Here is a 26,719-nt window from a genome sequence, read left to right as displayed (position 1 = left end):
GTTTTCCGTTGTTCGTTTGTTACTCACGGACAGAAAGCGTTCGCTTGGTTACATCCACATGCACTCCTTTGAGGGTTTACTCACACCGACCACAACGATCAGAGCAAATGTGTCCTCTTTTAAGGCCTAATCATACTCCAGTTTTAGATGATAAGTTGAGCACTGAAAACTACAAAATGACATCATGTCGCGGTGGTAAGCGACTCATTGACACCGACACACAGACATGTAGAGTGACGTCATTCCTAAAAGAGCGTGTGGCTGGGCAATGTTATCACGTTACTGAACTGAATAGAAACATATTTAGTGGACGGGAGTGGCAATGCTCTCGCCACAGTTCGTAGGACAACCAGGAAGGTCCAAATGTATGGGATCTGTATGGGATCAATGAAAAAGGTCCATCAAAGTCCTTATTCTATTCCTTCATTTCAGACCCGTCTCTACAGTCCAGCCTGCAGGTGAAGATGAGTCCTCCAGCTCCAGCCAGGACTGTTTCTATTAAACACGAACCTGAAGACTACAAGGACGTCAGTAAGTTTCATGCTGTTTCGTTCGGTTGTTCTTATGCCTTCCAGTTGGCTGTTGCCTTTTCAACTTTTCACTGTAGGATTATTATAACAGAAATATCACAATAGTGATAATATATGTAGTGCCACTGATGTCAGGTAATGGTATTGAAAAACAATATCTGACACGGCAACCAGGCCACAGCCCTCCTGTGACCGCACTGCCACTAGATATGTTTAAGAGAATGTTAACATATCTAGGGGTTTTCCTTGGCCTCTGGAGAGTGCGCATAGCAAGTTGTACACAGATCAACCACCATGAGGCCGATTTGAAAATAAATTAAGTGGCATTTCCCAGTGGGAATGTGTGTGCATAACTTCACGGAAGGCGCACTGTGTACAGGATTTGAGGCATTTTGTTCAGGGATGGAATATGGGAAATTGGACAGATCCGTGTTGATCACATGACTATAGAGATAGTGTATACTGATTTGCGTGATGTATGTATAAAATGTGTACATTTGGGGCAGAGGTTCATCGTTGGCAACCATGGAGTGTGTGTGCACATTTTACATCGAACGGGCCAACGGTTCCGGAGATTTGCTGTACACACACACACACACACACACACACACACACACACACGGATTGCAAAACATATTCTCCCCATGCCTTCGGCCTGGTGGAGACAATAAAAATGTCCTGTTATAATAATCAAAGTGTACCAAAGTGTCTGCACAGATTTCAGTGCAAGATCCTCTCAGTAAAGTGTCCATTTCCAGTTATTATAATCTAATGCAGATGTTTTGGACCCTGGTAGTAGGTTTGAGTGGTCAGGCAGCATTGACTGAATTATACAGTAAGAAGAAAGTAATATAGCTTTAAATAGCTCTTCAGCTAGGATGATCAATGACCGAAAATGTTACATAATGTAAAACATTTAATACATTGTAAAATAAATACTGTAAGAGACAGAGACCAGAGCTTCATTTGTTGCAAATGACAATATAAATACATGCTATTGTACATCATTAATTATGTATGAATAATCTGTTGTTTTTCTATCTCAGATACCTGTCCTGCCCTGTCCCCAGTGAAAACAAAACGTCCCTGTTGCAACCAGTGTGGGAAAAGCTTCAGCACAAATGCTGTCCTAAAAAAGCACCAGAGAATACACAGAGAAAAACCTTACTGCTGTAGACACTGTGGGAAAAGCTTCACCAGAAAGTCTTCTCTTGAGATACACAAGAGAATACATACTGGAGAAAAGCCTTACTGCTGTGACCAATGTGAAAAAAGCTTCAAACAAGTGTCACAACTTAGGTCACACCAGAAAATACATACTGAGGAGAAGCCGTACTCCTGTGAACAATGTGGGATAAGTTTTCGTCATAAAGGAAGTTTAAATGGTCATCAGCGCATCCATACTGGAGAGAAGCCTTTCTACTGTGACCAATGTGGGAAGAGTTTTCGTACTTCAACTGATTTAAAAAGTCATCAGCGCATTCATGGTGGAGGGAAGCCTTACTCCTGCGGCCAATGTGGGAAGCGTCTTCGTCATAAACAAAGCTTAAAGCTTCATCTGCGCCTTCATACAGGAGAGAAACCGTTTGGCTGTGACCAATGTGGCAAGAGTTTTCGTCAACAATCAAATTTAAAGATTCATCAGCGCATCCATACTGGAGAGAAGCCTTACCGATGTGACCAGTGTGGCAACAAGTTTGCTCACATTACTTCGTTAAATAATCATCTGCTCCTCCATGCTGAAGAGAAACCTTTCTGCTGTGATCAGTGTGGGGCGAGTTTTCGTCAGTCAAGTAAATTACATTATCACAAACGCATCCATACTGGAGAGAAGCCTTATTGCTGTGGCCAGTGTGGAAAACGCTTCCGCATGAGGTGTAAACTTAAGGATCACCAGAAAACACACATTGGGTTGAAGCCTTACTGTTGTGAACAATGTTGGAAGTATTTTGGTAGTCCAGCAGCATTCAAGTACCATCAGCTCATGCATGCTGGAGAGAAGCCTTATAGCTGTGATCAATGTGGGAAGAGTTATCGTAATTCTTATCAATTAAAGACTCATCATCAGCGCATTCATACTGGAGAGAAGTCTTACTACTGTGATCAGTGTGAGAAAAGCTTTAGACACCAGAGTAGTCTTAAGTCACACCAGAAATTAAAGCATATTGTAGAGAAGCCATAATAGTGTGAGCGTGAGCTTCAAAACATCTTACCTCAAAGCACACCTGAGAATTAACACTTGATAGAAGCCTTACTGCTGTGACCAGTGTGGAATCAGGTTTGCTCACATTACTTCGTTAAATACTCATCTGCTCCTCCATGCTGAAGAGAAACCTTTCTGCTGTGATCAGTGTGGGAAGAGCTTTCGTCAGTCAATTAAATTACGTTATCACAAGCGCATCCATACTGGAGAGAAGCCTTTTTGCTGTGGCCAGTGTGGAAAACGCTTCTACAAAAATTGTAAACTTAAGGATCATCAGAAAATACACACTGGAGTGAAGCCTTTCTATTGTGAACAATGTGGGAAGAGTTTTCGTCATTTATCAGCAATAAAGTATCATAAGCGAGTGAACAATGTGACAAGTGTTTTCGTGATGCAAGTCAATTAAAGAGTCATCAGCGCATCCATACTGGAGAAAAGCCTTACTACTGTGATCAGTGTAAGAAAAGCTTTAGACACTTGAATGGTCTTACGTCACACCAGAAATTAAAGCATTCTGTAGAGAAGCCATACTGATGTGACCAGTGTGGGAAAAGCTTCAAAACAACTTCTATTCTCAAAATGCACAAGAGAATTCACACTGGACGAGAAGCCTTTCTGCTGTGAACGATGTGGGAAGAGTTTTACTCAGTCGGGACATTTAAAGTGTCACCAGTGCATCCATATTGAAGAGCTTCATTAGGTGATTCAAGTGTTTAGGGAGCATATGCCATGCTGTGACCACTGGAGGGGCAGGTGCTCACATTTCTTCAAAAGGGTACATCACACCATCCGAGTGTCTGAGCTTGGTCCTGGCAAGGCTATTAAAGTGGGATAGTGGGGGTGTAAAACAAATCGCACCTGTGTGAAGTGAGGGGCGCTCTTATTGTACATCATCCAATAAGAAAATTAATATACTTCCTCATGAATTAATTTGTCAACTTGTGTTATTATCTTTTAACCATGATACAATGTTAAAAACATATTAAATGTATTTAATCATGTTAATATATAATAAAAAAGTGAACTCTATATGGAAAAGAATGATAAAATTATATGAAAAAATAATGTACTTATAAGTAACTTGTCCATAAAATAAATGTATAATTACAAAAAATAAGAATTCTGAAAATGATATGGAAAATGTTTTTTTAAAGGGTGGTCCTGTAATATTCTGCATATATTGTATATTTCTAGCAACTATTTTTGGATGGAGGGAGTATCGCTCAGTGAATCATTAAATGGTTAAAAGCATTACGAGGCAGGAGGGCACACATCACTGGTGAAAAGTGAAATTGACAGATAGTGGCAAAGGAAACTGGGCATCACATCAGGTGCAACAATATCTGCATACTGGATGCGTTCAGAAATAGTGCACTGAGTGCAATGCAAACTAATAGGCGAGTGTGCGCCGGTGCAGTATTTCCGAACGTGCCCTTTATGTGCATGCAGCTTTAGAGTAGCCAATTCGTTTTACTCCTTTTGTTTTGTTTCAATTTAATTCTGTAAATGACCCACACATTTCTGTGTTGCCAATGCTGTTGATTTACCCTACTGGCTCACCTGACAGTGATCAGGATGAAGCGCCTCCTTCCTATTCCTCACATTCAAGTTCAACATCCCCACCTGTATAAAAGCAGTCCCTACTTTGCATATAACCAGTTATTAACATTTTTTGAGGGGCGCTAGCTCCTCCTATATTCAGCTATTGGTGTCGATATTTGTCTCAAACAAATCCCGTTGACAATGAATGGAGACTTTTACATCATAGTGTCTGAGCAAATCGTGTTAGTGTCAATGTTTGAGCCTCGTATATAGTTTTAATGTTTGTTTTTAGTTCAATGTTTGTTTTGAAAACGCCATTGACAATGAAGGGAAAAAGTCATATTGTCCATTATGTCATATTGTCTCTTTATTTAAGAGTTAATGGTTTGTGCTGGCACCATTTGTTTTATATCAAATACATCACCTAATAAACATGAGTTAGACATATTAGCGCCCCTCACTTCACACGGCTGTGATTTTTGTCTTACACAAACATTAAATTCCCATTGACAATGAATGGAGAATTTTATGTCATAGTGTCTGAGCAAATAGGCAAAGTGTCTATGTTACACCATGATGATGTACGATTGTACGATGATAAGAGCTCCCCTCACTTCACATGGGTGTGATTTTATCTCTATTAAAACCAATAATTTGTGTTTGATAACTTTGATCAAACTGATTTTGATTATTTGATAATGCTTTTATAGTATACGTGTACAGGAGGAATCCAGATATCTTTCAACATTGAGTTTCTGTTTCTGATATGCCACAAAGAAACAAGTTCATCAGAATAATATTTGTGCATAAATGCATGATGAGTTTAGTATGAATCACCTCAAATGTACCAGGGTCAGTGGTGGAGCTGGCCGTTCCATCAAGCTACAGAAATAATAGTCCTACCAACAACGGTAGAATGGAAAATCATTGTTTTCATTTTTACTTTTGCTTGAGATACTCCGTTGTGCTACTATCACTCACGGCATTTTTTTTTTTTTTTGATTGAATACTTTATTAGGCAACATAAATGCAAACAGCACAAAGTACAGTCATGCATTTTTGTCCAAAAAAGGATTTCACCGAAGAAAGACCTTGCGACCTTGTTTCCATTCGGGTCCTATCCACTCACACATGACATGAATAATAAGTTAACATAGTAATAGTAAGTGATATAACAATAATAATTTAAGGCAACATATACATTTCCTCTAAACATGAAATATACAGTATTTACAGGTTGGGGCCGAAAGTTAATCGGAAGGGGATGGCATCATATCTTTGCCATTGCCATGCACCCTAGCATTTGTGAAAATAGTAAATACCATATCTGACTCTACTGAATATCTGAGCTGCTATATTCTATATATATAATAATTCTCACTCAACTCATATCTGGAATATTTGAATAGCTGACCTGTTTATCTTGTTCTTTCTATCTCTATTCTTCCCGTTCCTGAAAACTACAAATGATGGGAGCTTGTTTTTTATTTTTATTTTCTTACACATGTAAACCTGTGATATAAAACTACCTGAGATCTGAGCTTGACTTTTTTTTAAATGGGTTGTATCTATGGATATTTCTCTTGTTATTTTAACAGGCTTAAAACACATCTTGTAGGAAAAGAGACAACGAAAGCTGTACAACAGAAAGCCAACTATTATGGCATTTGAGCCTGCCAGTCACAATGTGGGATAGGGTCTCAATTTAATTGTGGGAGTGGGAAGCCTGAAAAGTCTTAGTTGGAAATGAGGGACTGTCCCACGCAAAGGGGAACATCTGGTCACCTGTAGATGAAGCATTTAACAATTATATCAACAAAAAAGGCCAATATTGAATGACAGATCAACACATAGCATAGATGTGTTGAATTGTTTATTCATGAATTATTCTTATTTTTTTTGCACCAGTTGCTGTGAAGTCTAAAATATGTGAATAGAATATGTCATCCCTTTTAAAAACAGTCCTGATTACTAGTTTCCTAGTGTTTGTCTGTCTGAAGCATAGGTCTGAAGTCAATATGGGAAAAACGAGCGCTCCCTCCTTCCTTCCGCGCGTCCCAGAGGGAGGGGGCGGGGTTTGTAGCTCCACGCAACTTGACGCAAGCAGCCAAGAAGAAGGAGAAGCGGCAATATTTATGCATGCTTAACATTGTAATCGTTTAAGGAACAGTGTAAGCCTGTTGCTAAGACGCATTTTTGGTGAAGTGGACTCGTTCCCTTCTCGTTTGTGTGCAGCGCAGCAGCGAGGTAAGCATAGGCCTATGTTTATTTAGACTATTTATGAGGTTGATGTTTAACGAGCGTAGTGAGGACTGGACGTAGTAGCATGGTTCACATGACGCCCATGTTTCAGGGCTAGAGACGTTAGACGTAGTGAGTGACCTATAGAGCCCACTTTCGGCGTCACGTTGTTTGCAAACGCAAACTGCACGTGGTCCTATGCATGCTTCATGTCGAGCAAGCAACTATATACTTGGACTGTCTACACACTATCTTTCATCTGTCGATCAAGCAACCATAGGCTTCCATCTCAGAAACTGACTCATCTTTTCGAGTAGCTAGTTTGTTTTGTCTTAACAAACAAACAACATGGTGACCGGGGAACAAGTCATTTTTAGGCACGCTCCGGCTCCGCCCATATCTCTCTCCTAAAACGAATGCGTTAGGCTACTTAATTATTGTGTTTCATCATTATATGCAATATGCATTGGTGCATTTTCTAGCGTGATGTTGAATGAAGTGCATTTAAACTTAATACATCTACCAAACAGACGAGCGACGGTGCCGTGTATTTCCTGGAGGAACTGGAAAACATCACAACAAAGAGACAACCCAACAGCCCACAGTTCATTCTCCAGTGTTCATCTGAACATCTTCTGAGGAGCAGAGTTGTAGCATCAACACTTGATACCATGTTGAAGCCAGTGGTCAAGTTATACAGAATAGGTATGTACATAAGTTAACATTAAAGTTAGTTTGGTTAGAAACACTTACACAAGTACACATTTTAAATGATAATAAAGCTGTTTATATATGACTATGGTAAAGTATCACACTTCTACATTGGTCACTCACAGACTTTATTTTGGATTCTAGTGCTATATAATTCTCACAATTGTAATTCATTCTAATCATTTCATAATGCGTTATTATTATATGTTGCCATGCCCACACCACATTAAGGACCCCCATGTAATTTTCCAGGCAGGCTCCACGTGGTCATTGGTGCTTTGAATGAAGTTTAAAAAAATATCAACGCCGATGCAGTCAGTGATATTGAACACTATGCATCTTGTGTGGTAATTTTGGAAATGGAAATGTTTTTAAATCCACTGGTAACTGGCCAAATACCAGGCAAAATCAGAGAAGAAAGTTAGCTGAATATTTGAGGGAGAGTGACAGGTTGTAAACAAGAGAGAAGGTTTTGCCCACTTGGGTTTAACTGCTGGAGTTATACTGTTATACTGTTAGCCTTTTGTCAGATCTGTATTAATTAGAGGTGCTCCGATCAGGTTTTTTGGGACTTCCGATACAGATGTACGTATGGCGAAAATTGTAATATTTCCTAAATTATTTTATGTCAAACCCCACATTAAAACTGTTCCCTGTGTGTGGGGAGGGATGTTTAGGTCTATCATATGTAAAACAATATTATACTATATATCTGATTGACTTTGATACCACTTAATTAAATGGTATAAAAGATTGGTTTATCCATATTGGGTACATTGCAGATCACCAATCACGTCATTTGGAGTGAATATTGGCCGATCGATGGTATCATCTCTATTTTAATGCCGACCTACAAGATAAAATAAAATATATAGGCTACTTTCTAAAGTATACAGAAGTGTACGTCTGCCAACATATTATGATACACAACACGCAAGTCATGAGTTCTACTGAATCAGCCTACAAATTAATTGGGTAGCTGCAGTACAAATGTGTGACAAGAATGTGACACCACTTACTAAAATAATCAGATATGTTAAGAGTAGCCTAACATAATCTTTCTACTGTAGGCTACCTCTTGAATTGAAAGTGCATTGTAAAAATAATACTCATAGCAGATATGTTATTGTATTTATTATGCAATGACCATGATATTTTCAATCTAATAAATTAACAATTGCTTCATAGCAATGCATAGAAGTTAGTTGTATTGTATGTTTTCTTCCTTTATTATGAGCGTTAATTCTTGATTGACGTTTCTGGGCCAGTGATCTTGGAAAGCCACTGACCCTCCAAAAGGGCCAGAACCAGAGGGCCAGTGAATCAGAAAACAAGTCTAATTTGGTCCAAACTTATTGCTGAGAAAATGATTTCCAGGGAATAAAGATGGATTATAAAGATGATGGACACTATTTGGTGTTGTATCATGCCCAGGTATCTACAACTCAAGATCGCTTGAAGCTTGGGAATGTATTCTGGATTACTTTGAAAATGTTTTACACCTTCTGTTCTCTTGCTTTAGATTCAACCTTCATCTACAACCCATGTCATTTAACATAACTGATTCTGTTCCTTCATTCCAGACCAGTCTCTACTGTCCAGCCTGCAGGTGAAGATGAGTCCTCCATCTCCAGCCAGGACCGTTTCACCAGAGCTCCCAGCCCGGGGGAAGAGACAGAGACGGTTACCCCAGCACTTCCAGGACTTTGAGTGTGGTGAGTGGGTTACTAGAGACAGTGTGACTTTGAATGGGGGGAGTGGGTTACTAGAGACAGTGTGACTTTGAGTGGGGTGAGTGGGTTACTAGGGAGAGTGTTGGTCGGCTCATGGTTGGACTGTGTAGTGTTCAGTGGCGTAATTACTAATTTGCATAAGCTTGTTGGGTTATGTGAACCCATACACATGACCACAAGGGGGCCCTCCAGGATTGATTCATTATTTAATTAAAGTTAATCAAAATAATGTTTAACATATAAAATTATGTTTTGTCTGTTCAGTGAAATGACGAAATGACGGACGCAACATGACGGAAACCTGACGCTTCAGCTATCGTGTGATAATAATAATGTGTGATAAAACATTTAAGCATATGGCAAGTTAACTGGTTAGAAGCTCATTTGGTGTGCAAAGTTTTGCAAACCAGAGGCCAGCCAGCAGTATAAACAACCATTCCGTTCACTTCTCTCTGCTGTGCTGCCTGCGTGCAGTAATGCCAGTGCGCTGCACCACCCGCCTCCACTCGTCCTCCTCCTGTCACAAGTGAATCGCCTATAGCGCAGCCCTCTTTATAATAAATACATACATGTAGGCTATAGCCTACACATTACACACATAACAGAATTGCTATTTTTATTATAATAACATTCTTAGAAAAAAGGTAAAACGTTGGGTCGGTAGACTCGGTACCGGTCGGGCCAGGTCCGGTTCGGGCAGAGTTTGAGAACTTTTTTACTACTACTAAATACAAGCGAAAGCCTTTTCATGTATTCAAATAAGCTTTGTCTTAAGTTTTGGTCGGTAAATAGATTTGTTCTGCAGTGGCTTGGTGTATTTATCATCCTTCAAACTGGCGTAGCTGGTTTGTATTTTTGTCAACAGCAACCAACATCTGCATGAGCTCATGGTTGAATACCATAAGTGAAATGTGTACTGTTGCTCAACAAATGTTGACCAAGGGGTTCAATGTTTAGTCTTTTATGTCCAGGTATCTACAACCCAAGGTTCTACCACAATTCAACATCACTTCTTTCTTGGTGATGTCTTTGAAAAACACTTATTCACGACCTCTGTTCGCTCTGCTTTACATTCAAACTTTGTGTACAACCCATCCATGTCACATGAAGGTCCTTTCAATTCCTTCATTTCAGACCAGTCTCTACAGTCCAGCCTGCAGGTGAAGATCATTCCTCCAGCTCCAGCCAGGACCGTTTCTAATAAACAGGAACCTGAAGAAGACTACAAGGACCTCGGTATGTTTCATGCTGTTTCATTATTTTCTTGCTTTCTGCCCCCTTTGCGCTTGTGCTTTGCGCAAGTCATAATCTTTGCTCATGCTATCAGTTATGTCTGTCTTTCACAAATGATTACTACTACTGAATACAAGTTAAAGCCTTTTCATGTATTAAATTAAACTAGTGTGATAACATGGTGTTAAGTTTTGGTCACTTTGATAATCATGATTCATGATGAAATTAATTAAATTGTTTCAATTCTGTTGAAAGTGCATTGGCTTATTTATCAGCCTTCAAACTGGCAATTGCGGGTTCATATTTCTGTCAATATAATTTCAGTCAATGGCACCCTACACCCTCATCAGCTAATGGTTGAATACCGTATGTGTACTAAAAAGAGAACCCTGTCTTTTTGCTTAGCATCTGCCCAATTTTGGGTGTGGATGTGCATGTCTCCTCCCTTTACATTTAATACAGTATAATATGTGCTGTTGCTCAAAAAATGTTGACCCAAGGGGTTCAGTGTTTCAATGTCTTTTATCGTGTCCAGGTATCTACAACCCCAAAGTTCAACAACACTTGAGTCTTGGGGATGTATTTTGTGTTACTGTCCAGTCTTTGAAAAACACTTATTCAAAGTTCACAACCTCTGTTCCCTCTGTTATACATTCAAACTTTGTGTACAAGCCATCCATGTCACATGAAAGTCCTTTCAATTCCTTAATTTCAGACCAGTCTCTACAGTCCAGCTTATACAGATGTTATTTTGGACATAGGCACGCATAGGCATAGGCATGAGCATAGGCTTCGGCGCACTGATGGAAGGAGGTTATAATACTAAGCATTTTGGAAATCAAATAGCCTGTAGTAGCCTGGAGTGGACTGTAACATTGCGTGGTCATCAACTCATAACTCTAAACGCTATACACGTAAGTGTGTGTGATATCATTTATATGGATCGTTTGATGACGTTGATTAATGATTAGGTTATTCATCGCAGCCAGCTGGGTTTAACGAGATGGCTCAGTGCAACATGACGGAAACCTGACGCTTCAGCTATCGTGTGATAATAATAATAATGTGTGATAAAACATTTAAGCATATGGCAAGTTAACTGGTTAGAAGCTCATTTGGTGTGTAAAGTTTTGCAAACCAGAGGCCAGCCAGCAGTATAACCAACCACCGTTCCGTTCACTTTGTGCTACCTGCGTGCAGTAATGCCAGTGCACTGCGCCACCCGCCTCCACTCGTCGTCCTCCTGTCACAATGAATCGCCTATAGCGCAGCCCTCTTTATAATAAATACATACATGTAGGCTATAGCCTACACTTTACACGCATAACAGAATTGCTATTTTTATTATAATAACATTCTTAGAAAAAAGGAAACACAAAAAGAAAGAATCACTGAGCCTGAGGCTCGGCCCTAAACCGTTGGGTCGGTACCGGTCCGGCCAGGTCCAGTTCAGGGCAGAGTTTGAGAACTTTATCTACTACTAAATACAAGCGAAAGCCTTTTCATGTATTAAAATAAGCTACTGTGAGATAGCGTTGTCTTAAGTTTTGGTCGGTAAATAGATTTGTTCTGCAGTGGTTTGGCGTATTTATCGACCTTCAAACTGGCGTAGCTGGTTCGTATTTTTGTCAATGGCAACCAACATCTGCATGAGCTCATGGTTGAATACCATAAGTGAAATGTGTACTGTTGCTCAACAAATGTTGACCAAGGGGTTCAATGTTTAGTCTTTTATGTCCATGTATCTACAACCCAAGGTTCTACCAAAGTTCAACATCACTTGAATATTGGTGATGTTTTACGTTACTATCTTTGAAAAACACTTATTCACGACCTCTGTTCGCTCTGCTTTACATTCAAACTTTGTGTACAACCCATCCATGTCACATGAAGGTCCTTTCAATTCCTTCATTTCAGACCAGTCTCTACAGTCCAGCCTGCAGGTGAAGATCATTCCTCCAGCTCCAGCCAGGACCGTTTCTAATAAACAGGAACCTGAAGAAGACTACAAGGACCTCGGTATGTTTCATGCTGTTTCATTCTTTTCTTGCTTTCTGCCCCCTTTGCGCTTGTGCTTTGCGCAAGTCATAATTTTTGCTCATGCTATCCGTTATGTCTGTCTTTCACAAATGATTACTACTACTAAATACAAGTTAAAGCCTTTTCATGTATTACATTAAACTAGTGTGATAACATGGTGTTACGTTTTGGTCACTTTGGTAATCATGATTCATGATGAAATGAATTAAATTGTTTAAATTCTGAAGTGCATTGGCGTATTTATCAGCCTTCAAACTGGCATTGCTGGTTCATATTTCTGTCAATATAATTTCAGTCAATGGCACCTTACACCCCAGCTAATGGTTGAATACCGTATGTGTACTAAAAAGAGAACCCCTGCACACTGTAGGTTCCAGTTGTAGGATTTGTGCTGCTGCTCATGTTATATCTTTTTGCTTAGCATCTGCCCAATTTTGGGTGTGGATGTGCATGTCTCATTGTCTCCTCCCTTTACATTTAATACAGTATAATATGTGCTGTTGCTCAAAGAATGTTGACCCAAGGGGTTCAGTGTTTCAATGTCTTTTATCGTGTCCAGGTATCTACAACCCCAAAGTTCTACCAAAGTTCAACATCACTTGAGTCTTGGGGATGTATTTTGTGTTAATGTCCAGTCTTTGAAAAACACTTATTCAAATCACTACCTCTGTTCCCTCTGTTATACATTAAAACTTTGTGTACAAGCCATCCATGTCACATGAAAGTCCTTTCAATTCCTTCATTTCAGACCAGTCTCTACAGTCCAGCCTGCAGGTGAAGATGAGTCCTCCAGCTCCAGCCAGGACTGTTTCTATTCAACAGGAACCTAAAGAAGACTACAAGGACCTTGGTACGTTTCATTCTTACATCATTTATTGCTTTCTGCTCCCCTTACTCCTTGCGGCGGCAGCCAGCGCTCTGGTCTCTGATCTCTCTGATCTCTGTAAAGTAAAAATAAATCAAAATAAATAGCTCTTCATGGGTCCCTCCTGATTCAAAAAATAACCGACAGGACCAGAGACCTGTTCCAGTGGTATCGGGTACGGTCGCCCCTAAACCATCTCGCCCCTCGATTTTTCCGCCGACCACTCGGTCCGACGGTTCTTGTATTATACAAACGTTGGCTGTATCTTCATGTCGCTGGTGTCCATTAAAGAATGTTAGCATATATCTTTGTATCTGCAAATGACTTCATCTGAGAAATTGCAGATCTCTACAATATTGCTATTTTACATATGTATGAATAATCTGTTTTCTATCTCAGATACCTGTTCTGCACTGCCCCCAGCGAAACCAATACATCTCCCTTTTGACCAGTGCAGGAAAAGCTTCACCACAAGCTCTCTCCTAAAAACACACCAGAGAATTCACACTAGAGAAAAACCCTACTGCTGTGGTCAGTGTGGGAAACGCTTCACCCAAGGCCAGCATCTTAAGAAACACCAGAAAATGCAATGTAAACAGAGGCCTTACTGCTGTCACCAGTGCAGGAAAAGCTTCCCCACAAAGTCTCTCCTAGAAACACACCAGAGAATACACACTACAGGAAAGCCTTACTGCTGTGGCCAGTGTAGGAAACTATTCACCACAAAGTATCATCTTCAGACACACCAGTACGTTTTAAGACATGCTTAAGACATGCCTTACTGCTGTGACCAGTGTGGGAGAGTTTTCATACTTCAGCCTGAAGTTCAGGTGATTTAAAAAGTAATCGGTGCATCCATACTGGAGAGACGTCTTACTACTGTGATTGTGTGATAATGTGAGAAAAGCTTTACTTGAATAGTCTTAAGTCACACCAGAAATTAAAGCATACTCTAGAGAAGCCTTAAGTGTGACCAGTGTTATATTCTCAACGCACAAGAGAATTCACACTGGAGAGAAGCCATATAGCTGTGAACGATGTGGGAAGAGTTTTACTCAGTCGGGACATTTAAAGATTGTTTAGGGAGCATGCCATGCAGTGACCACTGGAGGGGCACTGGAGGGTGCTCACATTTCTTTAAAAGGGCACCAACAACATACACCAGGGTCTAAGCTAAGTCCTGGCACGGCTATTAAAGTGGGATAATAATATAGTATTCTGTATATACTGTATATTTCTAGCAACCATTTTTGGATGGATGTATCACTCGGTGAATCATACACTTAAATGGTTGCAGCAGCTGTTGGAGCTGGCCGTTCCAACAAGCTACATGAATAGTCCGATAGTCACGATAGAATGGAAAATCATTTTTTTTTCATTTATACTTTTGCTTGAGATATTCCGTTGTGCTATTATAACTGCCTCATAACCATGCCCCCTATATACAGCATTTGTGCGTATACCATATCTGACTCTTATCTATATCAGGATTATCTGACCTGCTTGTATATTATTTCACTCAACTCATATCTGGAATATTTGAATAGCAGACGACCTGTTTATCTCGTTCTTTCTTATCTCTATTCTTCCCTTTCCTGAAAACTGAAATGATGGGAGCATGTATGAAAAATAATTTCACCTTTTTTCTTTTTTTACACGTAAACATGTGATAAACGGACAATAAAACTACCTGAGATCCGTGTTTTGACTTGTTTTTAGCTTATTACTTATACATTTCTAACACCAATATTGGACTTTTGACTCCACTACATAAAGAAGGAACTCAATCTTACAAGAATACAAAGAATTTAATTAAGCCCTTTTAAAAAATATATATATACAAAACTACCACGTGTTGCATCACAACATGTTTTGATAATTTGAATATATTTTATTGTAGTTGATATTAAAGAAAATATTTTAATGTGTGCTTTTGAATAAGTGTTTTAAAAGCATGCACTTTTTATTTTTGAAAAGGAAGTAGTCCAGTACTTTAACTTTTAAGTTGAGTAAGTGATTACTTATGGTAAAGAGTGGGATTGAGCACTTTGTCCACTGAGTACATGCACATTAGTTATGTTACATTGGTATATGTTACATTGAAGACTTGACACATTGAATCATTATGCAAAAATGCACACAATTATTGGATTTAATGAAACCTAAGTTATGGAAAAAGGGTTATTTCTTCAAGTGGCCAAAAGTTAATTGTTACATTCTCGCACACTGCTGTGGTCATGTAAGCCTTTATGAGATGTTCATGAAACCTGTCATTTGTGATGAAGCTAGGGTGAACAAACTTAATTTGAGGGACAGAAGTATCGCTTGTGTGGGACGGGATGGGACAACGGGGTTAGCAACCTAATAGGCCTAGCCTACTTGAGTTGCTATTAAATGCTTTGATGTCACATTTGACCAGACATCTAATATTGCCTCTGCATGGTGTCTCACATTTTGTTTTAAAATAGGTCATGGGCATGGCAAGGCTAGGGATATTTCTCATGTTATTTAACAGGCTTAAGATCTTGCAGGAAAAGAGACGATGAGTATGAGCTTTACAACAGAATGAGCTTTCCATTGACAAAAGGAGCCAAGAACGAGAGCGGGAATATGCATTTGTCCTTGCTTATACTTTTGTAGCCTGTTTTTAAGACGCATTTTGCCCCCTTATTCCCACGGTGGTGTGCAGCGCAGCAGCGAGGTAAGCCGAGGCCTGTTTATTTAGGCTATGAAGTTGATGTTTCAATGTGAAGTGGTATTCTTCTATAGCAGAGCCTATGATGATGAATGCGCAGCATTTAGGAATAAATCCACCAAACGACGGTGCCGTTAATCTAAACATCTTCTAAGGAGCAGAGTTGTAGCAACACTTGATACCATGTTGAAGCCTGCAGCCAGTGATCAAGTTATATGGATGTCTATATGTTAACAGAGTAAAAACTCACCAGTCTACTTTAAAAAAAATTACACGATTATGCATCCCATGCTTTAGTCTACAGACTATGCCTATAATGCATTTATAATGTTCCTTAAAAATGATTGTAATCTGGTTACTGCTTAACTGTATTTACAGTTTTTCTAACTGTAATTAGTGTTATAAGCAGATTACAATCTTTTTACACACACGTTGGGCATTATGAAGCTGTTTATAATGACTTATATGCTAAATACTCAACTACACTGGTGTGTGGCTTTTTCTTTTGGCCATGATCCTAGGGCTATATAATTATCATAGTTGTAATACATTCTAATATATAGATTGTAAAAACATGTTTTGTTCATGTTGTTATTGCAGGGATAATAAAGATGGACAGTATTTGTTGTTGTATCATGCCCAGTTATCTACAACTCAAGTTTCTACCAAAGATTGCTTGAAGCATGGGAATGATGATCACTGACACTGCCTCTTTTAAATCATGTTTTACATTCTGTTCCCTCTTGTTTTAGATCCAACCTTCATCTACAACCCATGTCATTTAACATAACTGATTCTGTTCCTTCATTCCAGACCAGTCTCCACTGTCCAGCCTGCAGGTGAAGATGAGTCCTCCATCTCCAGCCAGGACTGTTTCACCAGAGCTCCCAGCCCGGGGGAAGAGACAGAGACGGTTACCCCAGCACTTCCAGGACTTTGAGTGTGGTGAGTGGGGTGTTAAACATGAACAAATATGTTTTGTCTATGTTGTTATTGCAGTAAAATTATATGGATATAGTCATAGTCATAGTCATAGTCGATATAAACTCATAAGTATTGAGTTTATACTGAGTACTGATAATGTACACCTTTATTGACCCCAGAGGCGGTATACAAAAAAAGTGTAGCACTGTATTCATCTTAACATCTAATATATCTTTGTTCATGCTATTAATTATGTCTGTCTTTCATAAATGAGTAGCCTACTATACTAAATATAAATAAAAGCCTTTTCATGTACTAAAATAAACCAAATGTGATAACATAGTCTTAACGTTTTGGTCTCTTTGGTAATCATGATTCATGATGAAATTAATTAAATAGATTTGTTCTGCGCTATGTTGGAAGAATGTCAATGCCCCTACGATCGGCTTTTGGCTGAGGAATTTAACAACCAGTTTGGCACATGAAAAACTAACTTATGCAATTAGGAAGAAACCTGAGGTATTCTATAAGATATGGGAGAATTTCTTGAACTTCATTAGGCGAGGTGATATTGAAGAGGCTTTGGATGTATAGTGGTTATCTGAGTAGTCAGCTGGGGGGTGGGGGTAGGGAACTGTGATGGACATTGTGAATCTGTTTAACTGTATGTAATGTGTTTTATTTTCGTTTTATTTTTTGTTTTGTCATTATTTATTTATTTTTGTTTTGTATTTATTATTGTCAATTCATTTCGTTTTAAGATTTTGTTTGTATTTGTGCTGCCAGAGGGATGTGGGGGGGAAAAATATATGTCAATTGTTGAAAATATTTCTGTAATATAAAGAAAATGAATAAACATGTTTAAAAAAAAAAAGAAAAAAAAAAATAGATTTGTTCTGCAGTGGCTTGGCATATTTATCAGCCTTCAAACTGTCGTATAGCTGGTTCATATTTTTGCCAGCTCATGGTTGAAAGCCAGAGGCGGATTTAGCAATCTGGGGGCTGTCAGCAAAGCTTTAGCAGGGGGCTCCTCGTGCGCCCGTGAAATTGTGCGCGTCTGCAATGCGCGTGCGCTTGCGCCCTTTAATGACAGTGTCACACCGCTCCCTATCACTCAGCTTTCCTGGTCAAAGAGGTAATCAGGTATGGTGTCACTCACTGCAGGTGACTGTGCTTGTTCAGATTGCACCTTGTCCTCAATGACAGACTAACTAGCAGACTAACTAGCCTCACTGTCACTACTGTCACTGGTAGTAGTAACAGCCCTAGTAGTACCATCATCATCTTCATCACCACAACCACCACCACCATCATCTTCATCAGAAGCATCATCACTGAGCCTAACAGCAGCGCTAGTACCAATAGCAGTAGCCTCTTCTTTTGAGGATAGGATAAATTTGGATAATTTTTCATGGTGGTGGCTGCAGTCACTCAGTCAAGTGCAAGCGAACAAACCGACATGATTCAATCACAGAACACCACCTGCACGACATTGCTGCGACTTCCCCCAAAAAATATGTATCTACAAGCTCAGCACAGGCAGCTGTTTTTGTCTTCATGACAAAATATAATGTAGCCTATATTTGCATTGCATTTGATTAGACCAACATTTGTGCAACAAGAGCCAATGCCAAGAATATGAAATATTAATATTTGAACATTTTAGAGACGGATTAATTGGCGACAACTTGCAACCAACACATCATCACTGGGTGCTGCAGTGAAAGAAAACGTCATCATCATATCAGCATTTACTCACAGAGTTCTGAAATGGATGATGAACACATTTTTTTACCCCAAAGTCTTGTATTCATATTACAGTTTATAATATTCCGTATGTCCAGGGCAGACTGGTCTGTTTGCTGTTTTTGTTTTATGCATTGGGAGGAAACGACGTACAGCTGACGATGACCGTCAAGTTAAGGGGTACCCTTCAAACTAAAACATTGCACATTTCAAGACAAGAGTATTCCTTTCTCTATACTATTGGATATGTGATCGTTCAACACATTTTTATTTATTTTATTTTGAAATTGTATTGGAAATAGCAGCAGTGACTAACCATCGTAGCGTGGTTGGAAACTCATTCACTATTGGGGAAAAAGCAACTGCTACGGATCAGGCTTGTCGGGCTGCAATGTTGATCATCTTGGGGCCTCTACCGCCTCGGGACTCTACGCAAATGCGCACTTTGCGTCGTGCTACAAAACGCCTCTGTTGAAAGCATAAGTGCAATATGTGCTTTTGCTCAACAAATATTGGTTCAATGTTTAGCCTTTTTAACGTTTCCAGGTATCTACAACCCAAGGTTCTACCAAAGTTCAACATCACTTGAATGTTGGTGATGTATTTTGTGTTACTGTCCGGGTCTTTGAAACACTTTTTGAAGACACCTTTTCAAATTTTCAATTCACATCCTCTGTTCCCTCTGTTTTACATTCAGACTTTGTGTACAAGCCATCCATGTCACATGAAAGTCCTTATTCTGTTCCTTCATTTCAGACCAGTCTCTACAGTCCAGCCTGATGGTGAAGATGAGTCCTCCAGCTCCAGCCAGTACTGTTTCTATTAAACAGGAACCCGAAGAAGACTACAAGGACCTCGGTATGTTTCATGCTGTTTCTTTCTTGCATTATTTCTTGCTTTCTGCCCCCTTACTCTTTGCGGTAGCAGCCAGACTAGAGCTCTTTTCTCTCTTATTTTTGTTAAAATCACAAACATAATTCAGACATTTATTTTTTTCTTTTTGTAGTTTTGTAGTAGTAGTAGTAGTTCTTACCCAAGGTGGTGTGAATTCCTCACTAGCAGGTCTATATGTTTGGCTCCATGTGGGACACAAGTGACACATTCCATGTTTTGTTTTCTCCAATGTGGTCCAGGTGAAGCCATGGACAGAGAACGGCACCAACAGATCCACCACATGCTTAAAGAGGAAAGTGATGAGGATTTCCTGGGATTCCCTGCCTCAGGTATCTTACTGAAGCCTTACTGCTGTGGCCAGTGTGGGAAAAGCTTCACCACAAAGCCTTATCTGAAGCAACACCAGATAATTCACACTACAGAAAAACCTTACTCGTGTGACCAGTGTGGGAAAATATTCACCACAAAGTCTTATCTGAAGAAACACAAAAAGAAAATGCATTCTAAAGAGAAGCCTTCCTGCTGTCGCCAGTGCAGGAAAAGCTTCACCACAAAGTCTCTCCTAGAAACACACCAGAAAATTCACACAACAGAAAAACCTTGCTGCTGTGGCCACTGCTGTGGCCAGTGTGGGAAAATATTCACCACAAAGTATCATCTTAAGACACACCTGATAATTCACACTGGAGAAAAGCCTTACTGCTGTGACCAGTGTGGGAAAGCATTCAAAACAAAGCCTTCTCTGAAGGCACACCAGATAATTCACACTACAGAAAAACCTTACTGCTGTCACCAGTGTGGGAAAGCATTCAAAACAAAGCCTTCTCTGAAGGCACACCAGATAATTCACACTACAGAAAAACCTTACTGGTGTGACCAGTGTGGGAAAACATTCACCACAAAGCCTTCTCTGAAGGCACACCAGATAATTCACACTACAGAAAAACCTTACTGCTGTCACCAGTGTGGGAAAGCATTCAAAACAAATGCTCGTCTTAAGAATCACCAGAGACTTCACACTGGAGAAAAGCCTTTCTGCTGTGACCAGTGTGGGAAACGCTTCAAACAAAGGTCTAACCTTAAGGCACACCAGAAATTACATTCTAAAGAAAAGCCTTACTGCTGTGACCAATGTGGGAAGAGTTTTTATACTTCAAGTGATTTAAAAAGTCATCAGCGCATACATTCTGAAGACAAGCCTTACTGCTGTGAACAATGTGGGAAGAGTTACCGTCATTTACTAACTTTAAAGATGCATCAGCGCCTCCATACTGGAGAGAAACCTTTTTACTGTGACCAATGTGGTAAGCGTTTTCATCACCAATCAAATTTAATTAGTCATCAGCGCATCCATTCTAGATTGAAGCCTTACAGCTGTGGCCAGTGTGGAAATAGCTTTACTCACAGAAATACATTAAATCTCCATCTGCGCACACATACTCAAGAGAGGCCTTTCCACTGTGACCAATGTGGGAAGAGTTTTCGACGACAATCACATGTAAAGGTTCATCAGCGCATCCATACTGGAGAGAAACCTTTTGACTGTAAACATTGTGGTAAGAGATTTCATCGACAATACGATTTAATGATTCATCAGCACATTCCATACTGGAGAGAAGCCTTACTGCTGTAACCAGTGTGGAAATAGTTTTACTCACATGAATACATTATATGTCCATCTGCGCACCCATACTGGAGAGAAAGCTTTTAACTGTGACCAATGTGGAAAGAGTTTTCGTCATCAAACAAGTTTAACAACGCATCAGCGCATCCATACTGGAGAGAAGCCTTACCGATGTGACCAGTGTGGAAACCGGTTTACTGAGAAAAATTCATTAACATCTCATCTGCTCCTCCATGCTGGAGAGAAGCCTTACTGCTGTGATCAGTGTGGGAAGAGTTTTCGTCAGTCAAGTAAATTATATTATCACAAGCGCATCCATACTGGAGAGAAGCCTTACTCCTGTGATCAGTGTGGAAAAAGCTTCCCCATGAGGTGTAAACTTAAGGAACACCAGAAAATCCACACCGGAGTGAAGCCTTTCTATTGTGAACAATGTGGGAAGAGTTTTCGTCATTTAGCAGCAATAAAGTATCATAAGCGCATACATACTGGAGAGAAACCTTATTCCTGTAATCAATGTGAGAAGTGTTTTCGTGATGCAAGTAAATTAAAGATTCATCAGCGCATCCATACTGGAGAAAAGCCTTACTATTGTGATCAGTGTGAGAAAAGCTTTATGCACCAGGGTAGTCTTAAGCAACACCAGAAATTAAAGCATACCGTAGAGAAGCTTGTGTAAAGTTTAAAGACAACTTCTAGTCTCAGAACACACAGGATAATTCACACTGGAGAGAAGCCTTACTGCTGTGGACAAGGCAAGAAGAGTTTAGCAAGCCCTGAAGCATTAAAGATTCATCTGTTGTGCCTCCGTCCTATTCCTTACGTTCAGCATCCCCTGCTGAAAGGCCTTATCCTGCCCTAAGGAGGAGCTAATTCTCACAGTGGCTGCCATCCACTCCCATTCAAATATGACCTGACAGTGGGGAGGCATCTTAGACACATGAGCACAGGAGATCACCAAGGTGCTGAAGACCACAGGACAGTAGTGTGTAGTTTGTAGTAATAGCAATAGTAGAAAGTACTCATGCAGAATTTCTCATTTCACACTGTTCACAATCTATCAAAAATGGCAGATCTACAAGCTCACAATGTGTTGCATCGCGACGCACTGTGAGTTAAATCTGCTATTTTCAAATGGCGTAAATGTATATAGGGCATACAAGTGAGTAATGTACTGTATGTTTGGTAATAATAATCAAAATGCGGGGAAGAACTTTGACCGACCTTCACATCTTAAAACACATCACAAAATAGAAAACACACACACTGGAGATAAACCTGTTTTTGTCCGTGACCAATGTGGTAAGAGATCGATCAGGAAATGGATAGAATGCAAGCCATTTAGCTGTGATTTTGTCATTCAGTAACATTAAAGGTCCATCACCAGCGCATCCATGCTGGAGCACATCCATACACACTCCATTATTGATTCATCAGGACATCAATAATGGAGAGAAGTCTTACTGCTGTGGCCACAAATCCTTGTCACCTACTTTAGACAGTTTGTCTCACATGCCCGTGTGTGTTGATACCATTGTGATTTATTCTAACCATTCACCCTACCCTACAGTATGCATCTTACTCTTTTCATATCAGGAACGTATGACCTGTTTGTATGTATATATTTCATTCTACTCATATCTTTCGTACTCAGCTTATATGAGAATAAAAATATATAGTTCAATAAAGTTGAAGTTTTGTATCAGCCTCAAATAGCTTTTGTCATTTTTTTATTATAGCTCCACAGTGTTAACCTTTGAACCCCAGCATTCTGGGAGAAACGTTCAACGGAAATAGACGATCTACAAGCTCACAATGCGTGACGCATTGCGAGCTTGTTGGCCAAGGGTCCTACACCACCCTACACCAATTTGGTGTAAGATGAAGAACAGCATCAAGTACAGTTGCAACCTAATTTAATGAGAATAGAGGTGTTAATTAAGTGGTTAGGTGTCTGGTGTCGGCAGCAACCAATGTTTAATTGAATTGGATGAAAACTCTTCAAGTGTGTGCCCCGATTGAGACTAATTAACCCAAACATGTTTTGAAGCAATGGAAATGAATGTATTAATCATTGTGTAGTTATACGATAGTTTTTACGACTTGAAGGGAAATGTCAAGAAGACAAGCTGAGTGCTTAGTGAGCCTGCCTGGGAGCCTCTGGTTGTCCCAAGTATGATGCCAGGCTCACCATGGCTGCTCACTGCTCCTAGACTAGTGATTATAGGATGGGTAAATGCAAATGAGGACAAATTTCATGTACGTGCAAATACTGTGACAAGGAGTGGGGAGTGAGGACCAATATTATTATTATATTATTTTATTCTATTTTAAAATGTAAAGACAAATACAGACCTGGTCATGGGAAATCTTTAAATGTTCTATATGCTAGAACCACAGACATGTACACAATTATTCTTAATAATCAAATGTATGGGGTGCCATGTGTTATGGATTGAAGGCACTGACCAATAGAGATTGAATTGAGGTGCCCACTAGATGGCAGTATTAAACCACAAATGTTGAATTATGAATAGGGCAGAAAGATAACTGCAAGCCAATGATTCTGCTATTCGGTTTGTTTGTTTGTTAGTTTTTGATATTTGTCATTGTTTAAATATTGATATAAGCCACAGACAGACTTTCATCATCATTATCATCAGGAAAATCATACATGTATTGTGAGTTTTATCTTGTAGATAAGATCGGCTATTTTCGCTACTTTTGTCAAACACCGTCATTAACCTGACAAAGTATTGAATAGAATGGGGCAGTCAGTCGTAAAAAATAAAAAGATGAAATATCCTTTTCAAATATGAAGATACAATTGGGTAGCCTATTTGCTACTATTATACCAGTGAGGTGAAGACCATGTAGGCCTACAACAACAACATGATCCACCAGAAGTCAGTGTGTGTGTGTGTGTGTGTGTGTGTGTGTGTGTGTGTGTGTGTGTGTGTGTGTGCGCGCGCGCGCGCGCGTGTGTGTTGTGAAGCAGATGGACAGCATGGCCGAGGCGTTCCTTCATACATAATTCATCCAGTCAGTCACTGGATCTCATCTGTTAGCTTTGTGTTTAGCACTTCTGTTCTGACTCCAGAGAAGGAAGTCAACCCATGCAGCAGCACATCCCATAATTATACATCTAATCATTGAACTTTTTTTCATCATCTCAAACACCTGAAGGGAAGGTTGTCTTCAACCAGGTGAGTTATTATGACTGACATTTATCATTGGGCTCCTGCCCAATATGATACTGTCTCAATATCTGTTTATTGTGATTGTGTGTAAAGTGTTGTCCTACTGAGATAAACACCAAGACCTGAGCAGCTTTCAGTCACATACTGTAGGCTACTATACACAGGTTGCACCAGATGTGTGTAAATTCAAGCCTAGTTTGAATTTAGCCTAGTTTGAACTTTGAACTTTGAACCTTAAATCAGCCAATAGTTTGAACTTAATTTCTCATTTCGAGTTTACATGCTACTGCAGAAACAATTATTTCCAACACACTGTATACCTAACCTGTGTGATAAATTATGATATTTATGACTGTGTATTTCAGCTACGGACCTGTGTACAGTACACTGACATTGGACTTGATATGGTGTGATATCAATTATAATGTTGATTTCAGAGTGTGATATGATATTACTTTGATTATTTCAGGTACCCACTCCACTAGCCTCGGACACGTTGGCGTTGTTTAGGTACCCACTGACGTGACGTGGGACATCTCACCATGGACATAACTGTGTGATAGGCCTATATTATGTTTATTTGTTTATTTTATGCTTATAGGTTAACTTAAGGTACACCCTCCATGGATCTGGATAGCGTTGGTAAGTCTTTCAAATTGAATCCATCTATCCTGTTGGCTGTATCTTGCTCACCATCATAATCATTATATTGTTTGTTATTATTAATAAAGTTGTTGTTGTTTTGTTGTTTCCCTCCAGAGGGGTTGAACGAGGTGCGACCCGCGGTCTACAGAGCTGCTCTGAAGCTGCTGTCCCTACAGAAGATGTGTTATAGTAAGAATAGCTCTATACTGTCGCGGAGAAACCACCGAACTACACATTCTTTCAGAAAATGAAACATGTTAATTTTTCTAGAAATGAAGAAAACCATATATATTATATTATATATAATATATATTTAAAACAAATCAATACGGCCTCATAAAAGTTGGTATTGTGACTTTATATATATATACATTATTTGCATGAGAGGGGGAGAGGTGGTTCATGGAGTTATAGCTGCTTTTGCACTTAGGACAGTTTGAGGGCCCAAAGGAGTTATGAGGTTTTAATACTTTGGATCAATAATCTTTTGACCAACAAACACACAGACGTAAAGGGTGTTCAATAGTATTGATTTATGAAAATAAATAAATAATAATAATATTAATTAAAAACCTCAAAAATGGAGTTAGGTGGTTTCCTCCAGACTTAATGGTTTATACTGGTTTCTAAACGTTCATAGTGGTTCAATATGGTTTATACGGGTTCAATGAACATGATTTGACAATGTGCAATGCCGACCCACCGTGAATGCATCACACACTGTGCAACAAGGAAGTGCCGAACTGCCGACAAGCCAATGCAAATTGCATTTACCGGTAGATCCCTTAGTAGCCCGAGGGGACGGGATCGAGGTCCCAGCACTTGTTTCACTAGGAGATACAAAAACGATATGGTCGCAGAAGTGCATGTCATATTATGGTCTTAACCATTTAACTGTCTAGATTTGGTAAACTGACCGTGAGTTGCCTCTGTTCTTTTTTCCATCTACACCAAATCTCTTTGCCAAAAATAGCTGATTTACAAACTCACAATGCGTGATATTGCAATGCATTGTGAGCTTATAGATCGTATTTTCTTTTGCAGTGCACGTGGTCTCTCTCAAGCCTGTCCAAGCGTCGCTTCGCTCAGTGGGCGGGGTCTGGGACCAGGAAGCTGGCCTCGGCGAGGAGGAAGTGATGCAACTCCTCAACAGGATGTTCCACAGCGTGTCACAGGAAGCTGCGGGTCAGGTGACCCTGCAGGCTCCAGAACACACCTGTAGACTGATCTACCAGCTGTATGACAGGTGACGCTCGCGCACGCACACACACGCGCACAGAGAGTCACTGTGTGTGTGTTGCTGTCAGCGACTAACAAATACACATGCACGCATGCACGCACACACACACACGCACACACACACATACACACACACACACACACCCACACACACACACACACACACACACACACACACACACGTGTACACAGTTTCTAGTCTGGTAAATTATTCATTTTACAATGTGTTAAATTGCATGTGTGTTACAGGAGTCATACTGGGTGTGTGAGTGGCAGGTCAGTGGAGGTGTGCCTCATCGCCCTGTCAGCTGACACACTGTCTGCTAAATACAGAGGTATGTATGACCTCATCACACATGACATCATGGCAAAAATTGTGAAAATAGCCGATCTAACAAGATCTAACAATCTCACAACGCCTCACATTGCGAGGCATTGTGAGCTTGTAGATCGGCTATGGTCACAACATTCTTTGTGGGACCTGAGTAAACCAAATGTAACGCCTCAACTTCTACAGGGGGGGGACCTATTATTGTGAGATGTCACAGCCTGAAAAGGTTGAGAACCACTGATCTATTATTACTGTGTGTGTGCGTGTGCGTGTGCGCGTGTGCGTGTGTGTGTGTGTGTGTGTGTGCGCGCTGCAGCTCTGGT

At 39.9% G+C, this 26,719-nt stretch overlaps 2 protein-coding genes across 2 annotated transcripts in view; both read left to right on the top strand.

Annotated features, from left to right (window-relative positions):
• The first annotated feature begins 6,382 nt into the window (after positions 1-6,382).
• LOC308324012 (uncharacterized protein) lies at positions 6,383-22,022 on the top strand. The gene is made up of 9 exons (XM_080775908.1): positions 6,383-6,522; positions 7,047-7,221; positions 8,811-8,942; positions 10,095-10,196; positions 12,111-12,212; positions 12,982-13,083; positions 16,607-16,738; positions 19,220-19,321; positions 19,597-22,022. Exons 2-9 carry the CDS (start codon positions 7,188-7,190, stop codon positions 20,988-20,990), a joined length of 2,100 nt encoding a protein of 699 aa, XP_080632034.1. The 5' UTR covers positions 6,383-6,522; positions 7,047-7,187; the 3' UTR covers positions 20,991-22,022.
• Positions 22,023-24,704: 2,682 nt separating this feature from the next.
• dytn (dystrotelin) overlaps positions 24,705-26,719 on the top strand; it is a gene marked incomplete at its 3' end in the record, with an annotated part of 35,112 nt that continues 33,097 nt past the window's right edge. Inside the window, exons 1-5 of the mRNA XM_080775134.1 lie at positions 24,705-24,823; positions 24,941-25,015; positions 25,871-26,072; positions 26,315-26,400; positions 26,713-26,719. The exon at positions 26,713-26,719 is cut by the window's right edge and continues 85 nt beyond it. Of these exons, the coding sequence (XP_080631260.1) occupies positions 24,805-24,823; positions 24,941-25,015; positions 25,871-26,072; positions 26,315-26,400; positions 26,713-26,719 (389 nt within the window). The 5' untranslated portion in view covers positions 24,705-24,804. The remainder of the gene's footprint in view (positions 24,824-24,940; positions 25,016-25,870; positions 26,073-26,314; positions 26,401-26,712) is intronic.

Source organism: Protomyctophum bolini (assembly GCF_963924005.1).
Source record: "Protomyctophum bolini genome assembly, chromosome: 11".
NCBI lineage: Eukaryota > Metazoa > Chordata > Actinopteri > Myctophiformes > Myctophidae > Protomyctophum > Protomyctophum bolini.
This window is presented reverse-complemented; position numbering and strand designations above follow the sequence as displayed.

Bases quoted from the DNA above. Each gene is read 5' to 3' on its own strand.
- LOC308324012 (XM_080775908.1), top strand. From the start codon at position 7,188: ATGTTGAAGCCAGTGGTCAAGTTATACAGAATAG. The intron at 7,222-8,810 runs GTATGTACATAA...CCTTCATTCCAG, and splicing joins GGTCAAGTTATACAGAATAG to ACCAGTCTCTACTGTCCAGC. The intron at 8,943-10,094 runs GTGAGTGGGTTA...CCTTCATTTCAG, and splicing joins CTTCCAGGACTTTGAGTGTG to ACCAGTCTCTACAGTCCAGC.